This window comes from Gambusia affinis, linkage group LG01, assembly GCF_019740435.1.
Source record: "Gambusia affinis linkage group LG01, SWU_Gaff_1.0, whole genome shotgun sequence".
Classification (NCBI taxonomy): domain Eukaryota; kingdom Metazoa; phylum Chordata; class Actinopteri; order Cyprinodontiformes; family Poeciliidae; genus Gambusia; species Gambusia affinis.
In genome coordinates, this window is record NC_057868.1 from 41506629 (window position 1) to 41526974 (window position 20346).

Consider the following 20346-nt stretch of genomic DNA (forward strand, 5'->3'; position numbering starts at 1 on the left):
TTATGACTCTGCGTTTCTTCATTACCTGAATGAAGAAAAGAGACGAGTAGAATTTCATGAACTGTTTAACAAAATGTTTTGCTGTAAAATAAATTTGATAAAACTGAAGTTAAAAACTTTTTAAATAGAAATTTCTAAATACTCCATAAATCTCGAACATATTTAATCAGATTTCTGTTTCTGGATGAAACGCTGCCAGATTGGGGCAGATTATCTTCTGTTACCATGGTGATGAACCCAGAGGCTGTTTCCATAGTGACAGAGTCTGTATTAGACTGTAGCATCCGGGAACTTGGCCTCCTCTTCCTCCCGCTGCAGCAAGCCCTCCTCCTCTTCATCACCATCCTCCTCCTCTTCCTCAGACCGCAGTCCGTCGCGGCTCCAGCTCAGGTTCGGTTCGGTTCGGTTCTCTTCGTGTCTCCTGTATGCTGATTTTTGAAGTGTGAACGCGCCTCGGCTCGTGCATGTGTCGGGAAATCTGACAGACGACGTGACGTCAGCGTGTCGGCGCTTTGATGTTTGATGCGAGTCACGCTGGTGGTTCCGGACCCTTTGGTCTTTTGTTTGTGTTTCCTCTTTGATGTTGCGGGATTTTGCTGCGCTATGATTGGCTGCTGCCTTCGGATCCATCAGTCACGTGGAAATTATTGATTATTGTTTACTATTTGTTCCGAAATCAGCAGCTGGATGGATGCATGTTGGATGTATCTGCTTCTCTGATTGGCTCATTCTTTCAGCTCAGAAGCCAATCAGGAAAACAGAATATTAATCAGTGAGTCCTTCAGAACCGGTTCTGGTTGAAGTCGGATCTGTACTGAAACAGTTTGGACCTGGTTCTGGTTGTGGGGAGCTGAAGAATCAGAACCAACTGCAGCAGGTTGGGATTATCAGACGCTGCTGTTTGGTCCGAACTCTGCGCTGGTTCCGTTCGGGTCCTCCAGAACCTTCTCCAGGATGTCGGTGTCTCCGGGCCTCGCCGACCTTTCCCGCCTCTACCAGACCGAGTTCGTGCGCAGCGCGCGCGCGGTCGGCGTGCTTTGGGCCGTGTGCACGCTTTGTTTCGCCATCATCCAGGTGGTCATCCTGGTCCAGCCGTCCTGGGTCGGAACCACGGCCTCCGGGACGCAGCGGGCCGGGCCGCCGCTGCCCAGCGGAACCATGGGACTGTTTGAGGTGAGGAGGCTGAACAATCACAGCGTCCGGTCTCACGTTACTGGGTCATGACCCGATTAAATTCTGGATTCAAATGTTTTTAATTGTATTTATTTCTTCTGATCCAGCATCAGAATGTCTAAAGCCCGAGTCCTTTACGGTTCTTTTTGTGTTTCGAATGTAGTGGGTCACAAGGGAGTTAATTTTAAAAATCTTACCGAGAAAAATGGATCAACAATCTGGAGCTAAAAACAGGAGGTGCAGAAACTAACAATGCCAGTTTGCAGCGCCGAGTTTCTAACGATCCACTGTTTAAATCGTATTTTCAGATGGTTTATTGGTTGGTTTCTTATAAAGCCAATGTTGATATGTAAGGTAAGATATATTATTTTTATGCCTTAGCTTTGTTGTTAGCAGCTAGCTCAATGCTGAGTCACGAACAAAAAAGATGTTTATTTATTTTAAAAAAAAAAAGCTAAATAAATAAATTATGACCTACCCAGCCATACTTCGTGTCTGACCACGCAGTATACTGTTGTCCAGACATGAACGTCGGGGTTTCTGTAGATCGGAGCGAATCGTTGACCTACAGCGACTCAACATTAACGTACAACTGCAGCATGAATTTGGGTTTACAGAAGCTAAATCCAAGCTGATAGAATAGAAACATGGGTTAGCTTGTTGTTAGCGGTAGCATCGTTAGCATAGACTAATCTACTACTCACCCCGCAGAAACCAGTCGGCGGCCATTTAATGCTTGTTTTGATCCTGAAACTAAAGGATTTTATTCTTCAGGCTTTGAAAACTTTCTTCTGGCTCATATAACATGAGGTCTGCAGCTCCAGATAGTTAGTAATGTGGGTCGCGTCGACACCGGCTAAATCCTCAATATTATAAGAGAAATGTTTTTTACCGAGATGATACGGATCAGATTCTAAATATACGGTATGTTTTCGAGATGCCTCGTCTGTTTCAGCCCATTTAGCGCGTCAGCTACTCGCTGTGATCCATTTTGCTCTGTTTTGAACCGGAGAAATCCACTTCTGGACCTTCATCTGAATTTCGCGTGTCATCCGGGTCACGTGTCTGAAACCCAACAATACTTTAACCGTCCATTCTCCTGATTCGGGTAAGAGTGGCTAACTACCGCTGCTAACTCCTTCTCCAAGGTCAGAGATCCTTCTCCATCACAAGGTCAGAGGTCAGAATGGATAACAGATTCAGGAACTCATAGATGGATAGAGTGAAAGCTAACTATTTAGCTTCAACTAAATATTTAGCGATGGGCAGCGGCATCGACCCCACTAGGGTAAACTGTAAGATAATGGGTGGATGGATAAATATTTAGGAATGACATTTATTTGACGGGGTGTGAATAAGACTGACATAACATCTGTCTTCATGAATATTTATGACTGTTGTCATATAGAGTCATTCAGTAAATCATGACACTTTTAATACAAATTATTCAAAATGTCTATGTTATGACAACTTGACATTAATCAATAATCATCATATGGTAGTCATAATAATGTCATTAAATGTTATTACACTGTCAAAAACGTTAAAAAACAGTAATTATTTCTCCCTACCTGAAATAAAGCAGAACAAGTAATACCAACAATAAAGATCTTTAAAAACAGCCATTAAAAATTACTCTTACATCAAGTGGAACAACGTAGCAACAGTTATGGCAACGTCATGAAGTGTTATTAGTGTCATTAATATAATCTTTTGCCTACATAATTTTTAAAGTTTAATCAATAATACTTTATCAAAATTAGTTTATCAAAATTATGACTTCTTGGTTAATGTCAACTTTGTATTAAAAGTGTCAAGATTTAATGAATGACATTTGGACAATAGTCATAAATATTCATAAAGACACTTCATGTTTATGACATGTTTATGACAGTGTTATGACATGTTTATGACAGTGTTATGACATGTTTATGACAGTGTTATGACATGTTTATGACAGTGTTATGACATGTTTATGACAGTGTTATGTCAGTCTTATTCACACCCTGTCAAATAAAGTGTTACCATATTTAGCATGCTGTTGACTTTGCAACTAATTAGCTTTCTAAATGATTATTTAGTATTTAGTTAGCCAAATATTTAATGTAAGCTAGACAAGCTAACTAGTTTGAAGCTAGTTAGCTTACTAAATCTCTAGCTGGATGGATGTTTTAAAGTCTCTCCACTGGCTCCCTGTAGCTCAAAGAATAGACTTTAAAATACTGTTAGTTTATAAATCACTGAATGGTTTAGCACCACAATACATTAAAGATCTGTTGCTGTTGTATCAACCTTCCAGACCTCTCTGGTTCTGGTTCTGGTTCTGCTCTGCATCCCCAGAACCAGAACCAAACGAGGAGAAGCAGCATTTAGCATCTATGAACCACAAATCTGGAACAAACTTCCAGAAAACTGTAAAACAGCTGAAACACTGACTTCCTTTAAATCTCAACTAAAAACCCACTTGTTTAGAGTTTTATTTGAAACGTAATCAATTATAAATTTATTGATGGAATCTGAATTAATGTTGTGTTTTGATTATTGATTCTATGTTTCTTTGTGTTTCTGTGTTTGATTTGATGTGAAGCTCTTTGAAATGCCTTGATGCTGAAATGTGCTATACTAATAAAGTTTGATTGATTGATTGATTGATTGATTGATTAAAGGAGGAATTTGTCCTCCTGGACGAGGTACGCTAAACAAAGCTGCTTCCTCAACTAAATACACCACAATCAGTAAAAGTCGTGGGTCACAATAAAGTAAAATAAACATGTTTCTCACTAAAAACACATTTTCCAGCAAGTGAACAAACCAGCCAATCAGCAGCGTCACTAAACTCTGCCGACATTATTTCTCAAACTGTGAAGACTGTTGCTAGATGCTAACAGTTTGTCTCCCTGTGCGTCCCGTCTGGGTCCAGGTCTGCCTGGAGTCGGACTGGCCGGCCCCGGACTGCCGCGGCGGTCTGTCCAGCCTGTCTCCGCTGCCGTCCTTCCAGTCGGTGGCCGTGTTGGTGGGCGTGTCTCTGTGGGCGGTGTGGACCAGCGTCCTCTGTCTCTGTCTCTTCCGATTCTGCAGCGCTGCCACCGTCTACAAGATCTGCGCCTGGCTGCAGCTGACAGCAGGTCAGCCCCGGTTCTGCTGGGCCTCCTGGGTCCAGTAACAGCAGGAAATCACAGTTCTGGTTCTGACCCGCTTCATGAGCATCAGAACCTCAACATGGGCCTGATTGTTAGAACCTGATGAAATTCAGATAGACAAGCCACCGTCTGTAAAGTTACACAAAAATAACTTGGTCTATTTAGCTGTTAGGAGAAAATAAATTCATCATATTGTCATTCACAGACAAATGACAAAGATTGAAATTTAAGTATTTAATTAGTAATAATCATTGTCCACACATATGTATGGAAATTTGCTTTTTGCTTTGCATTAGGGTTAAAAACACAATACAGCATTTTAAAAAAGGTAAATGTTTATCTTCAAACCAAATATTTAATTTTACTCACTAACTACTAACTTTGCAGGTAAATTAGATAAATAAGTAGCTAATATCCAGATTCACTTTCCAATAACTGTTAGTGGACTACCAGAATAAAAGCTTGGCCTTTCAAACTTTTTATAAACTCCGTTTCATGTGATCATCGTTTATTTTCAGGCTACAACAAAAGACAGGCAATGTTTCTGCAGTTCCCCTCCCAGCCTGGTGGTGGCGCTGTGTGTGCTGACCTCTCCTCTCTGTCTGCAGGCTTCTGTCTCGCCCTGGCGTGTCTCCTGTTTCCCGACTCGTGGGAGAGTCCAGAGATGAGAGTTCTGTGCGGAGACTCGGTAAGAACGTTTTATTCTCTTCTTTACATCAATAAAACATCGTTACCATGGGAACAGGAATCAAAGCTGCCATTAAGGTTCTGATGGTAATCTGCGAGGATTAGAAGCAGAACTTTCTGTATCTGTAGACCAGGAACCTGGTTACCATGGCAATGTTCACCTTCTGGTGTCGGGCTCCTGGTTTAAGCTCCGCCCCCTTCCCCAGGTGGGCAGCTTCTCTCCAGGTAACTGCTCCGTCCACTGGGCCTACATCCTGGCGCTGCTGGGCATCTTGGACTACGCCATCCTGGCCACGCTGGCCTTTGTCCTGGCCAACCGGCAGGACGCCCTGCTGCCGCCCGACGCCCCGGACGGTGAGCCGCCGCCGCAGGAAGAACGCTGAGCTCTGGGTTGAATTGTTGGTGCTGAACATGTTTTTGTTCTTCAGTGACCGCAGGCCTGCTGATGTCCGCCTGAGGAGGTGAGTCCTCTCTTCTTCTGCTGCGTCAGCTCTTCTTCTTCTCATGTCTCTCCTCTTCCTCAGAGATCTGCCCACACTGCCATGTTTCATCATCTTCATCAACAGAGGAGCGCTCTCCGGACGCCGGGATTGTTTTAGTGGAACTGTTAAAGTTCCTGCATGTGGTGAACAGACATGAGGCAGGTTCCCTGGAAGTTCCCTAAAGGTTCCCTGGAAGTTCCCTAAAGGTTCCCTGGAAGTTCCCTAAAGGTTCCCCGGAAGTTCCCTAAAGGTTCCCTGGAAGTTCCCTAAAGGTTCCCTGGAAGTTCCCTAAAGGTTCCCTGGAAGTTCCCTAAAGGTTCCCTGGAAGTTCCCTAAAGGTTCCCCGGAAGTTCCCTAAAGGTTCCCTGGAAGTTCCCTAAAGGTTCCCTGGAAGTTCCCTAAAGGTTCCCCGGATCCACAGTCGGTGGAACTGCAGAGTTAGCTGGTGAAAGCTAACTATTTAACTTCACACTAAATATGTAGCTTGTTTACTAAATGCATGATCCAAAATAAATAATTAGCTTAAATGAAATATTTATCTTGCCATTTAGTTTGGAGATAGTTAGATTGCTAAGCTAAAGCTGACACCCTTCCTTTCTGGAGCAGCTGACAGTCAGAAACCCGCTCTCAGGTCCAGTGAGACGGACCCGGTCAGAACTACCTGGACGCTTTTTGTCCAGGTGGTTCAGAACTTTTTGTCCGTCTCTGTTTTGGTCTTTTCTCCGTTGCTCATTAACTTTTAGAACCAGAACCGCATCCATTTGGTAGAACTCCAGAACCTTAAAGTTTCGCTTCGTCTGAGCTTCTGTGAACCTCAGTGGCAGAAAGGATTAACATTGAATATAATTAATAAGCCATTAATGTTATTGGTGATCAATAAATATTAATGTTTAGAAATATTCTCTGTTTCGTATGTCGGATTAATGAAACCTGAACTAACCGCCTGTTTTTGTTCAGCCTGTTAAAAACATGAAAACTTGGTGATAAAACTTTCTGTCTGAATCAGTCAATCAATCAATCAATCAATTAATCAATCAATCAATCAATCAGTCAATCAATCTTTATCTGTATAGCACATTTCAGCATCAAGGCATCTCAAAGGGTTTTTCATCAAACAAACAGAAACACAATGCAACATAGAATCAACAATCAAACATGACATCAAGTGGAGTTTCATCATTAAATTGATTATTGATTATTGATTAGGTTTCTAATAAAACTGCACCAGCTGCTTTCAGTCTGGATTTAAAGGATCTCAGTGTTTCAGCTGTTTTACAGTTTTCTGGAAGTTTGTTCCAGATTTGTGGTGCATAGAAGCTGAATGTTGCTTCTCCATGTTTGGTTCTGGTTCTGATGCAGAGCAGAACCAGAACCGGAACCTGAGGGGTCCGGAAGGTCGACCCAACAGCAGCAGAACTTTAATGTGTTGTGGTTCTGATCCGTTCAGTGATCTATAAACTAACAGGATTTAAAGTTTATTCTCTGAGCTACAGGATCCAGTGGAGGTTCTGGAGAACTGGGTTGATGGGGTCTAACTTCCTGGTTCTGGTCAGAACTCCAGCAGCAGTGTTCTGGACCAGCTGCAGCTGGAGGATTGATTTGTTGACAGAATCGATGCGACTGGATGAGATTCTCTAGATTTCACTGAGACATTAGTCATCTAGATGTTCTTCAGCTGATAGAAGGCCGTCTTTGGGACCGTCTTTATGTGGCTCTAAATGTTCAGGTCATCACTACTTTCAGGTTTCAGGCTGATTGCAGGTTTTAGTTGTAATAGCTGAAGCTGTACACCGACTCTAGATCTATAATTCTAGATCTGTAACTCTAGATCAGGGGTGTCAAACTCCAGACCTGGAGGCCTGAGGTCCTGAAACGTTTAGATGAGCTTCTGCTGCACCAGCTGAACAGAATAATGAGGTTCTGGAGAACCGATCCACTCAGAGAGGAAATGAAAACGTTTGACTCCAGAGTTTGAAACCAGATCTAAAACCTGCAGGACAGCGACTGGAGTTCGACACCTGATCTATATGTTTTGTTTATGATGGACAGCTTCCCTGGCATGTTGAGTGACAGGTATGAAGTATTTCTTTATAGATGTCATAATATCTATAAATCTTTCACATGTTCAGTGATTTATAGTTATTGTTGAAGGTGATGATGATTTCTTTACTTCACTGGATCCAAAATTGAAATAAAATAACATTTCTCTGTAAATTGCAGTCAGACTTCAGTAATAAAGCTGCTCCATAACTCAGACGTCCTGTTGTTTTATTACTGGCTGTTTGAATTATGGGTTACATGAAATGATGTCAAATTGGTTTTTTGAGCTTTATGTCATGTTACACTGTTATTCACTGCTCCAAAACATACCTGCACTGTTGCTTTTATTCTTTCATGAATACTTAACAAATACTTTAATCTCCCTTCAAGGTGTGTAAACACTTTGTCACAAAGCTCCGCCCACTCAGCCAAAGCTCCGCCTCGGAGCTCCAGTGCTCAGCCAAGCCGTCGGCAAAACGCTGGTGGAAAGGGAGCCAGTTCCTGAGAACTGTTTTAAATGGCATCATGGAGGAACGCTGTGATGATTTCCTGAAGGCAGAGTGTCAGAAAGAGTAGGAGTTACTTAAAGAGACAGAGGCCCAATATCAAGGTGTCAAATTACAAAGTGAAATTTCTGTTAAGTCATATTAGATAGTATTTTTATAACAACAGAAAATAAAATAGTTAATAGGTTGTGTTAGTCAAGAGCACCGAGACCGACGCCCCACGCTACATGACGTTTCCTCACTTTTTAAAAATATCCCGGGACAGGACGTGAAATACGGACGTTTGGTCTCCCTATCATACAGTCTGCAGTGGGTTGATTCATTTCCTCTGTTAGTTTTAGATACTGAAATGTTTCTCCCCACCAGCAACATGCAAACAATACATGAAGCAATCCAGACTTTCCAAAAAATGCTATGTAGTTGCATTTAATTCAAGCTGCAGTTTATAACTTTAATAAAATCTGTTTTCTCCATATTTGTTAAATGTGTCACCATGTTGTCACAGTTTGTTATGAGACAGATAATCTGTGAAAAGATCAATCTCCTCCACCTGAGCTGCTATTGCTAGCTAAAGTAAAGCAACGTTCCAACCAAAACAACCAATCAGAATCAGGAGGAGGGTCTTAGCGCTGTCAATCAACCTCATTCACTGGCTGCTAAATGTGCTAATGGTGGAGAATCAACTTATCGTTACAGGAAAAATGTTTATCTGCTGTCATTGGTAGCTATGCTAACTAGACTGGGCATTTACAGCAGGCTATGCTAACTGCAGCACAGGGATGAGCAGCACCATGAGATAGTGATTGACAGCATTAAATCTCTCCTGTCTCTGATTGGTTGTTTCTAGATAATACTGGGAGAAAGCAGAGGAAATAGATTTTTAACAGATTATCTCTCATGTCACACTGTCACACCATCATGACAGTTTTAACAAATATGTAAAAAAAACATTTTATAAAAGTTACTGCAGCTTTAATTTGACCAGGAGAGGAGAGAGGACGGGTCAGGAGGGACTGGACCTGCTGCCGACTGACTCACCTGTTGTTGAAGTTCAGTATATGAATATGTTGCTAATTTCTTTCCTTCATTCATTAAATGTTAGTGTCATGGAGGCTAACAGTCTGTAGCTAAGCTAACTGTGCTAAATGGTTGATAATCTCAGTCTACCCACCTCTCAGAGAAAAACTGGGTTATAAATTGACACTTTTACCTTTTTCTCTCTCTGTCTCTATTTTTCGAAAACCTAACTGTATATTTTTTCTTAGCAGCAGAGTAACAGCCACAGTGGTTCTTATTTTCTACTGTCTGCTGCTGAACATCGTCACCTCAAGCCTCCAAGCAGGAAGGAACCATTTCCTGCAGATCCAGGAGGTTCAGGGTGAATATAGATGTGTGTTTTCTGGGAGGGGCAACATTTAACTTTTACTGACAAAAACAAACTTCGAAAATACAATATGATTCATTTGTAATTGACAGGGCCCCTCATTTTTATATTTCTATGAACAAAAGAACAAAAAAAGAAGAAAGATTGTGGAGGGCCCCCTGTCGGCCAGGGGCCCTTGGAATTGCCCTAACTACCCTCCTATGGGGCCCCTGTGTAGGATATCTGAATGTTTCTAATTCAAACTTTGACATTTTCATGTAAAGTTGTTTATTTTCAGTATTGCCTGAAACCGTCTTGAGTGCTGCCCTCCTTAGGTTGATCGGTGGTACTGCAGTTGAATTTTGCTAATTGTTTAAATCAGCCATCTTTACATCTCTGACGGCCCCTGGTGGCCATTAAAGTCTCCAACAACAGAAAAGTTAGTTTATTGATTAAAGAAAATCTCTTCAGGGTCTAAAAAGTCTCTGATTATTGTGATAAAGTGGAGAAGATGACAGCAGAGCTTCTTTCCTCCTCATCTACACGTTTGGCCACGCCCCTAAGTGACTCTAGGCTCCGCCCACTGTGGTGGAATCATACTTTCACCTGGGGACTGGTCAGTGATTCTGGGGCCTGGTTCCCTAGAAAAGGAGGGAATCACCATAGCAACCAGTAACCGCATGCTCTCTGGTTTGGTCTTTCCACCTGAACTGGATGCTGGTGACCTCTGTGACCTCTGTGACCTTGGTGAATTTTTCAGCAGACACTGAGACAAGTGAATTTAATGACTTTATTTCTTATTGTGACACAAATCAAAGTATCTCTACAGACGGGCGTCAGCACAGCGACAAGCTGAAGGTACGGGAACGTCGACAACCAGGAACCAATCACAGAGCTGAGAAGCTGTTGCCACGGTCACAAACACTGTTCATCACACTCCATTTGTCCCAACAGAGGGAACCTATCAACTACGACTCCCAGCAGGCTTTGCTGCTAGAAGTCAGCCAATGAGAACTTTGTGTGTGAAGGTCAGAGGTCAGTTTTGATGCTGCGTTCAGTTTGACTCAAAAGCTGGAAAACCAGAGCTGTGACAATGCTAGCTACTGTTAGCATTCTGTGTTTTCAATTAACAACTTAGACTGATTTCTTTATTAAACCAGCTTTTATTGGATCCTGAACTCAGGCCTTCCCAGCGTCACAAATCCAACTGCAGGGGGCGCTCTCGTGGTTTTTCTACCCAGAAACTCCTGGAATCCCAGCACAAATAGAACGCATCATCACTGCATACGAGCCGAGGCTCATGGGTAATGTAGTGTTGAGACATGTTAGATCAGAAGTTTGCTTCTTCTTGAAAATTTTTCCTGATTTCTCCTGATTTATACCACAAACATTTGATCCTCTCAAATTTACACAAGCAGCAAAATCAAAGAAACGATATGAACAATAAAAATGGGAGACACGACCCGAACTGTCTTCCTCCTCCTCCTCTTCCTCCTCTCACTCCCTCAGGTAATCCAGAATCTGATCCATCAACATCTGGGGGTCGTAGTTCAGCACAGCTCTCCTGCGGCGCCTACGACTCCCGTGGTTCACTTCCTCTAGGTCAGCGGTTGCCATGGTATCGATACGTTTCATCCTTTGCAGCCCGGGTCCTCGTGGGCGGAGCTTTTCCTCCTCTTCCTCATCGTCCTCCAGCCTCTTTACTCTGAGGAGGGGTGGCTTGTTGCTAGGCGACTGGACGTCCAGGGAGCGGCGGGTTCGTCTGTGGGCGGGGCTAACGGGTTCGGCCATGGCGGACAGGCTCCTCTTTGCTCTGCGGCCTGATGACATCATCACCTGGGCGTTGTTAGGGCCGTCACTAGATAGTATCTTAGCAACCATCCGTCTGCAGAGGAAAATCACATAAATCTGTTTTTCAACATTTCATAAATAAACCTTTACAGAAATGAAAGAAAAGACTATTTTAAAATTGAAAAACAGTCCAGAAATATTAAGGTTTTAAAGTGAACAAAAGATTTGAGACACAATAACACATCGCTAACCACAGATTCATCTCGCTAAGAGCTAAATGTTTAGTTTGGTGCTAGTTAGACATTTATTTGGCTAACTAAATATTTGAGAACAAACTAAATGCTTCCTAACTAAATGTACAGGTTTAGCTCTTAGCTAATGAAATGTTGTGCTTGTAGCTACATATTTACCTAGCTAGTTAAAAATGTACTTTTTAGAAAAAAGAACCACATTTTTTTCTCTTAGGCTAATTAAACCAAATTATTGCTGCTATTTTTTCATTGTTTGTTAGATGATGTCAGAACATTCAGCTTTCGTCATGAAACGTTTGGATTTCAAACCTGTAGTCGGGCGTCTTGTCCCCGGAAGTATGACCATATAAGGAAGAGGCTGGGCAGAGCGCAGCCGAGTCGTTATGGAGGCAAGTAATCAAGTAATCAAGTAATCAGATTACAGGAGGTTTGTTTCTGATTCTTCCTCTTGGTTTTTGAAGGCGACATCGTTTTAGAGGGAGCAACACACAGAGCTTTGGAGGCAAAACCATTATTATTATTGTTAATATTAATATTATTATTGTTATTATTAATATTATTATTGTTATTATTTTTATTTATATTATTATTGTTATTATTATTATTGTTGGTCTAACTTTTTCCCGGTGGTGTGTTCACGTTGACCTGCTGCTGTTTCAGTTTAGTTTCAGATCAGAAGGTTTCTGATCTGATTATTGATCCAAAGTGTTTTGGGGCTCCTGTCGTCGGGCCCCTGGCTCGTTGTAAAGGGACCTGCTGTCTGTGGGTCCAAAGCTGCTTTATTTAGAGTTTCATTCCTCTGTGGTTCCCACCAGGGATTTCTGTGTTTTTGTCGGGGAGCAGCTGGACGTATTCAGTTATATTTGTTGTTATTATTATTCCTCTGTTTAATTCAGAGTTTTGAACCAGATCTCCGCTGTGGGGCCCCCAGCATAGACTTCTATTTTTAGTGTGGTCATTTTTATATCATGAAATAACTTTTTTCCCCAATATTTTTTATTGAATTTTCTCTTTTCAGACACATCAAACTTACGATTGTAAACATGAACTTATACACACCGACATTCACTCATTCACCATTCAACCCTTCATGTGTTTAGTTCCACAAATATACAAACCCTTTAGAATAAGGCAGAGAAAATAAAAAGACAATATATAAATAGAAAGTGTAGTTAAGACAGCCATTAATAAGCTCCGCCTTCCGCCATGATTCTCATGTTTGGCTCCCAGTTTCCTCTTGCTGATGGACTTTACTTCTTCCAGTCGGAGGGAATTTGTCATTTCTTTCTTCCAGTGTCCATGTTCCTCCAGCATGATGCAGTAGATCTTCTGGCTTGAAGAAATTCATCTTAATCTGTGATCATTTAAGTTCCACTGGGTTTATTCCTAGAACACAGAGTTTAACCTCTAATGAGTCCAAACTGGGTCCGGCGCCCTGCGTCTTTTAGTCTGTCCCTGGTTTCACTCACCTGGATCAAATGATGGACCATTAGAGGCCTAAGAACACTGACCTGCTGAGAGGGTTGTTGGAAGTAGAACATGCAGGATGCCGGGCCTCCAGGACCCACTTTGGGCCCTTAAACAAATCAGGTAACACCTAATAACATCCTTCCAAAACTTCTGGATTTTAAGACATTCCCACAGACGATGGCGAGAAGTCCATCCTGAAGTTGTGACTGCTTTCCCCTGTAGTTCGTCTGTGAACTGGAGGAAATGTGTCTAATTTGCAAACGGTGCCTCTGTTGATTCTTACAAGCTGGTGATGGTCTAGTTAAAGGACGGTTTGAGTCTCTGCTGGCGGTAGTTGTACTCACAGTCACACTTGTTTGCTCTACAGCAGATTGTAGAAACCAGTTTAGTTTTTAGCGTCAGTCGGGTGTGTGGTCCTACCTGAGGGCGTCCTGGTCTCGGCTCGGTGCGGCTGAGGTCCGACCGGACTCCCTGGTTCTCTGCAGCAGACTCTGGGCCAGCCGGGGATCCATCCTGACAAACATCCACCCGTCCCGTTAATGTCTACACCCTCCTCTTCCTCAGACAGCTGATCTGACTAACTCACCTGTCCAGCAGCACCTGAGCCAGCTGTGGCTCCACCAGGTCCCACCAGGGGGCGCCGGGCCGCCCCATGCTCATGCCCCGCCCCGTCTCATCGTAGTCTGCGGCATCTGCGGTCCGGAAGTCCCCTGCAGGCCCATCTTCGTCCACCTCCTCCTCCTCCATCACCTCCACGTCTCCGGGGCTGACCAATCCCGCGCTCTCTGCCTCACCCAGGAGGCGGAGCAAAGCAGCCAGGTAAGCTGTGGGAGAACGTGATTGGCTCTGGAGCTTATTCAGAATAAAATGTGACATCAGAGGTTCCTGCATCCTGTTGGCTAAAGATTTTAGAGCTTTTCATAAAAACGAGACAATAAAATGAATGAAAACTTTAAAGTTGCAAGTTTTAAATGTTTTATTAAATATAATTGAGCTGTTTTAAAGGTGTAAACCCCGTATTTGTTAAACTGCTCAGTAAGAAGAAATCAGTAAATGTAAATTTATAATAAATGGATAATAACTGTAATATTTAGTGAAAACGGCAGAATAAACAACCTGCTCGTTGCTCCTCCTCCTGCTCCCGTCTCTGGTCTCTCTCCACCAATCGCTGCAGAGCCTGGTCCATTCCCTGCCCTCTCCAGTCTTCCGATTGGTAGTACTGGTCGTTGGCTCCGCCTCCTGCTTGCCAGGCAGGATATGACATCATTTGGTCATCATATGGCAGCCGGTTGCGGAGGTCTCTGCGCTGTCGTCTGATCCCGCCCACTGAGACGTCCAGGCCACGCCCACCACCAAGAGCTGCAGGTAGAGTCTGAGCAAAGGTCAGAGGTCAGGCAGAGTGACGGGTGTAGCCATGGAGCTAAAGGCTAGCTGCAACAACTACAGAAACCTTTCAGATGTAAAAACTAATCAGTAAATTACTGAAGGTTGTCACACGGACGTCATCATGTAGTTTAGACTGCAATGCATCTTGGGTATTTGACTTAAGTTAAGTGCTACGAAGCTGGCGCCGTCCAGCCAGAAAAGTTATTTTTGCACACTGACTAATGTCAACCTCTTTCAGTTTGGCCAGAAGTGTCTTGAAATGAGGATGAAGACGACCAAGATGAGGAAGAGGAGAGAAACCTGCTGAAGGTTTGGGAAGCTGAAGTTGGCTTCTGATTCAGGAAATGGCTGAAAACAGCTAAACAGAACGTGAACTGGGTTAGAGCGTGACAAGTTACCTTAATAGTAGCCCTGCCTGTAAGCTAATTTTCTGCAGAAAGTCCCATGAAGACACCTGACTGTTTCTGTTAGCCTCTGTTAGCTCCGTTAGCTCTGTTAGCTTCTTGCAGTCTGCCTTGCTAAGCCAAGCACTTCATGCTAGGAAGATTTAAATGGTCGTCGCAGTTTTAAGCTAAATACTTAGCTTAAAACTACTAAACATTTAGCTAGCATGAAGCTAAATATTGTCAGACTTCTAAAAAAATCTCCTAAGTCATTTTGTGCCAAAAGAAAAATAATCATTTTTAGTAAAAAATGACTTTGACCTTTTGTTAAAAGTCCGTCCGTTTCGCACTACATTTCCCATGATGCATTTGTTCATTTTCAGTTTCACGTAGCTGAGCAAGTTGTTTTCTGTGCTTTTGTTTGGCTCGGTAGCATAAAAGTAGCATCCACCATCAATCCTCCCTTAATCCTGTGTGGATGAAACCTGTGTTCTAGTGATGGTGAGATGAAGCCTCATGAGGCATTGAACCACTTGAGCCAACTGGTTGGAGAAAGGGTTCATTTCTTGAAGCGTCATGTGCACACGACACCACCTACTGGCCAGGTGTATAATCACAGCCAGCTGTATCTTAACACGTGTGATGAATTGAATTTTTGTCTATTATGGCTCTTGGGAATGACTTCACAAAAGGTGAAGAAAAAAAAAAGACAAAGAGAGAGAGAAAGAGAAATATATATATATACATATATATATATATATATATATATATATATATATATATATATATATATATATATATATATATATATGCAGAGAGAGAGAGGGAGACACAGAGAAAGGAAAAAAGAGAAAATCCTATCCTGTCCCACAGCTCTTAAAAATCCTAATATAAAAATTAAGAACTTTAAAACTAACTAACCAATCCTATTTATAATAGTGAGATTATTAGTAAAAAGCTCAAATTAAATAAATAACCCAATTATAAGTCCTGAAATAATAAAATCTAAAATTATTAAATATTAATCCCAGAAAAATAAATAAATAAATAAATAAAGGGGGAAGGGGAAAAAAATTCATTTAGATCAATACCTTGTTTATTCCAGAGCAAATCTGCTTATGATGTGTGATGATGGTATTGGAGTTCAAGGTAACTTAAGTTAAATCAAGTGGTGAAAACTCACGTATCCTTAATATTAGAATTGAAATTAAAAATAAAAATAGGATACAGGATAGGATTTTCTCTTTTTTCCTTTCTCTGTGTCTCCCTCTCTCTCTCTTTCTCTCTGTGTATATGTATATATATATATATATATATATATATATATATATATATATATATATATATATATATATATATATATATATATATATATATATAACTACTAACAATGCACGGAGGGTTCCACCCCAAATCCAGCACACTGAGACTCTACACGAACCGCAAAGAAGGAGGCAGAGGACTAGTGAGTGTGAGAACCACTGTCCAAGACGAGACATCCAAGATCCATAGATACATCAGGGACAAAGCCTCAACAGATAATGTGCTCAGTGAATGTCTCAAACAATGGGGAACAGAAGCTGAGGTGCCGGAGGAACCATCATGGGAGGACAAGCCCCTGCATGGGATGTACCACCGGCAAATAACCGAAGTGGCTGACATCAGAAAGTCCTACCAATGGCTGGAAAAAGCTGGACTGAAGGACAGCACAGAGGCCCTCATCATGGCCGCCCAGGAACAGGCCCTAAACACCAGAGCAATTGAGGCCCAGATCTACCACACCAGACAAGACCCAAGGTGTAGGTTGTGCAAGGAGGCCCCTGAGACAGTCCAACACATAACAGCAGGGTGCAAGATACTGGCAGGGAAAGAATACATGGAACGACACAACCAAGTGGCAGGCATAGTGTACAGAAACATCTGTGCAGAATATGGACTGGAACCCCCAAGATCAAAGTGGGAAACACCCCCGAAGGTAGTGGAGAATGACCGAGCTAAGATCCTGTGGGGCTTCCAGATCCAGACAGACAAAATGGTGAGGGTGAACCAACCAGACATAGTCGTGGTGGATAAACAACAGAGGAAAGCCGTTGTGGTGGATGTGGCAATACCAAGTGACTGCAACATCAGGAAAAAGGAGCATGAGAAACTAGAGAAATACCAGGGCCTAAGGGAGGAACTGGAGAGGGCCTGGAAGGTGAAGACCACAGTGGTGCCTGTGGTCATCGGGACCCTCGGGGCAGTCGCCCCCAAACTGGAACAGTGGCTACAACAGATCCCAGGAACAACATCAGACATCTCAGTCCAGAAATGTGCAGTCCTAGGCACAGCCAAGATACTGCGCAGAACCCTCAAGCTCCCAGGCCTCTGGTAGAGGACCAGAGCTAAGAGGAAGAAGAATCACCACCCGCGGTGGGTGAGAAGGGAATTTTTTATATATATATATATTCTCCCTAACTGTCTCAAACTAAATAACCACTATCCAAACTCTGCTATCCAAACTATCTAAACTCTGTCCACTCTCTCAACTTACCACAACTCGTCTACAACAACCCACATTTTGAATGGAGCCTGTGGGGTTTATAAACCCCGCGCCAAAATCTGAGCCACTTCCCGAAGCAGTCACGTGGTTCAGCCAGGCAGCGAGGCTTCGGACGTCATCGTTTTCGGCTCCTCCCCTAAATGAAGGTACGCACTTTACGGAAACGCCCCCTCCATTACTGACACACGCCTCGAAGCCTCGGCTCATCACGTAACATCACTACTGTGTTCACTTTTAGTACGTAAGTTTACATGTTCATGTCCGATGTTTGTGTTTATGTCAGTTATTAGCCCAGGAGGTGAAATCATTCTCGTGTTTCTCTGGCTACCGATAATGTGTACCGATAAGAGTTTACTTCTAATAACTCAACTTCTATGCTATACTTTGTTAGATATATATTGTCATTATAGTAGTATATGAGGAAATGTACCGCTAATTCATGTATTCTGACAGTTTTTGTCATTTGTATGTTTATTGCATTTGACCGATAATTCATGTGTGGTGTTATGGTGCCCTCCAGTGGATTTCTCTGATACTACAGGCCGTCTTCATCCTGTATCTATGTGTAGCCTTTTTTGCACACATGGCTATTAATATGCGCCTTTATTGTTTCTTCTGTTTCACACACTCACGCATACACATGCAAACTGACACCCACATACATATACATACAAAACCAGATATAAGCACCTCGTTACTATCTCTACCTCATCATCATCATCATCTGTACCATCCTCTCCCATGTTCCTACTATTAGTCCATCAATAAACTGGTGGAGTTGACCTTTTCCTTCTGACGGAGGATGATTCAATTGATGAGAAATCTGAAGTTAGACGCACACAGTTTTCCACACCTTTACTTTATTTAGCTTGCAGCTCAATATTTAGTGTAAACTGACATTTATATGAACAACATGGTGAAAATGAAGCCCATTGTTTCTTGTCTTATAGCCATAACTATCGGACAGACAAAATATTCTCTGAACTTCGATCCAGAACCGCACTGCATTCTGGGAGATGTAGGCAGAGGAAAGGCTTTAGCTGATCACAGCTAGCTAAGCTAGGTTGGCAGCATCAACTAATTTGCTCACATTTTGGTTGCCTAGCAACAACTCACTCATCCTTCAGTTGCCTAGCAACAACCTGAAACAGGAAACATCTAGTCAGCAGTTTGGCAGAATTTCTGATTTTTTTAAACACAAAACTGATCAATAATTATCTATTGTTGGAGCTATTGATTCTTTTTTTCTTTACCCATTTGAATTTTGTTAATTCCTACTTAAGTTTATATTTTTGTATTATTTACAGAGTTTATTTGCAGATTAATAATTGTTTAATTTATTTATTTTTTGTTTTAGTATTTTTTTACATTATTTTCTAAAACAGGAAGTAATGTGGGTCGGTCCACTTTCTATAAGTGTAGGGGCCTGGTTCAGGGCCAGCAGGCATTTGGCTTTCTTTCTCCAGTTCTTCCTCCAGGGATTGGTCAGATTGATGGCTCAGACTGTCAGGAACCAATCAGATTGATCGGCTGCAGCCAGATCCATTTCCTGTTTTCTGTCCTGATTGATGGCAGTAATAATCTCTGCTGGAGGAGGAACTGGGAACCAGTTTAACTCTGTCTGGTGTTGGAGCTTCGGTCAGGTTTGGACTTTAACGACGAGCCGGCGCTGATGAAATGAGCTGCATCAACATTTCATGATGACGTAACCATGGCAACGGGCCGAGGCTGAACCAGCTTCACTAGCAGGGAACCACAACACACACACACACACACTAACACACACACACAGAGTGGTGTAAGGTGACCTGCTGCATCCTGCTGCCTCGTTGCCGTGGGTGACCATGTCCTGTCGTCATAGTGACAGCAGATAAAATAAAATGTCGCAGCAGCTTCACACACACACACACACACACACACACACACACACACACACACACACACACACACACACAGTGCTGATTCACTCCCATTGTTCTGAGGATTGTCGGATCCAAACCCGGTTCTAAACGGTTCTGGTACTGAGGCTGAACGTCCAGCCTGGTCCTCACACAGCAGGTGAACTCAGACAAACAGGAGAAGAACACACACACACACACACACACACACAACCCTGTGTGTGTGACGTCATACTAAAAAAAGACAAGCAGCATCTCTCTGCATTCGCCATGACGACGCAGCATCATGGCCATGGATAAAGATGAAGATGGACACCTGGACATGTTCTTACCTGAGCGGCGTGGAGCAGAGCGGCGCCGAGCAGCAGGAGGCCGAGAGACGCCATGCTGCAGACGGAGGGAGACACACACTGAGGAAGAGGAGGAGGAGGAAGAGAGGGAGGAGCTATGACTCAGGAGAGGAAGAGGAGGAGAGCTCTGCTTCATCAGCACTGCTCTGCAGGCATCATAACAAAATGAAAGCATCAAATATCACCAGCAAAATGCATCAAGTTCTATTCATGTGCAATAATTCACTAATCTATTCTAATCTAATTCCTGACGCATCGCGCTCAGTACGCAGAAAATCCAAGATGACTCAGGAAAAACGGACACCTAACCAGTCGGTCCAGTTTTCCAGTGACTCCACCCCTTTTCTTTAATCTTTGATAGATGAGCAGCGTGGCCTCTGGTAACTCTTCACTAAAAGATTCATACTTCTGTTCAATACTCTGATAAAAGGTCGACTTGATTATGCCTCGTTTACACAAATATCCTTTGTGTGGATTATTTCTATATTTTTTTCTTGGGGCGGACTGGGACTTTCCCCTACAGAATGGTCTAATCAAAGTCCTCCTCCAGCGCTGTTTCAGTTCAGGCCTCTGTCTTGGAAAAACCAGTTAAATTAGGTTTTCATAGCAATGCTGTTCATGTTTCTATTTATTGCAGCTTGTTTGTGTTTATGGGGCGTTTGTTGATGCATAACTTTTATAAAACTTGACAGTGGAAGAAGTTACAGAGGAATATCAGGACGATGCATCTCTACATGTGAAAGGCATTTGAAGTCAAGAGACGTAAAATATTAAAAATGAAATAGAAATTCAGAAATTCATCTTTTTAATAGAACACGAAGAACGAGGAGGATGGGACACTCAGGACTTATTGTGGTGAAAGGAGAGCGTCTTTCTAATATCAC

The 20346-nt window shown here is 42.5% G+C and overlaps 2 protein-coding genes across 2 annotated transcripts; one reads left to right on the plus strand and one right to left on the minus strand.

Moving 5' to 3' along the window:
* Window positions 1–282: 282 nt before the first annotated feature.
* On the plus strand, window positions 283–7736 carry lhfpl4b (LHFPL tetraspan subfamily member 4b). The gene is made up of 6 exons (XM_044134784.1): window positions 283–1173; window positions 4094–4298; window positions 4922–5001; window positions 5207–5354; window positions 5429–5461; window positions 5525–7736. The coding sequence occupies exons 1-5, from the start codon at window positions 955–957 to the stop codon at window positions 5455–5457; spliced, it is 681 nt and encodes a 226-aa protein (XP_043990719.1). The 5' UTR covers window positions 283–954; the 3' UTR covers window positions 5458–5461; window positions 5525–7736.
* A 2431-nt stretch (window positions 7737–10167) lies between these two features.
* pcsk1nl (proprotein convertase subtilisin/kexin type 1 inhibitor, like) lies at window positions 10168–19795 on the minus strand. The gene is made up of 5 exons (XM_044134910.1): window positions 19445–19795; window positions 14020–14275; window positions 13490–13727; window positions 13324–13416; window positions 10168–11276 (listed from the first exon to the last, which is right to left on the minus strand). The coding sequence occupies exons 1-5, from the start codon at window positions 19496–19498 to the stop codon at window positions 10889–10891; spliced, it is 1029 nt and encodes a 342-aa protein (XP_043990845.1). The 5' UTR covers window positions 19499–19795; the 3' UTR covers window positions 10168–10888.
* Window positions 19796–20346: the final 551 nt, after the last annotated feature.

Bases quoted from the DNA above. Each gene is read 5' to 3' on its own strand.
- lhfpl4b (XM_044134784.1), top strand. From the start codon at position 955: ATGTCGGTGTCTCCGGGCCTCGCCGACCTTTCCCGCCTCTACCAGACC. The intron at 4,299-4,921 runs GTCAGCCCCGGT...CTCTGTCTGCAG, and splicing joins CTGGCTGCAGCTGACAGCAG to GCTTCTGTCTCGCCCTGGCG. The intron at 5,002-5,206 runs GTAAGAACGTTT...CCCCTTCCCCAG, and splicing joins GAGTTCTGTGCGGAGACTCG to GTGGGCAGCTTCTCTCCAGG.
- pcsk1nl (XM_044134910.1), bottom strand. From the start codon at position 19,498: ATGGCGTCTCTCGGCCTCCTGCTGCTCGGCGCCGCTCTGCTCCACGCC. The intron at 14,276-19,444 runs GTAAGAACATGT...ACCTTTGCTCAG, and splicing joins CTCTGCTCCACGCCGCTCAG to ACTCTACCTGCAGCTCTTGG. The intron at 11,277-13,323 runs GTAGGACCACAC...TTTCCTCTGCAG, and splicing joins CGAGACCAGGACGCCCTCAG to ACGGATGGTTGCTAAGATAC.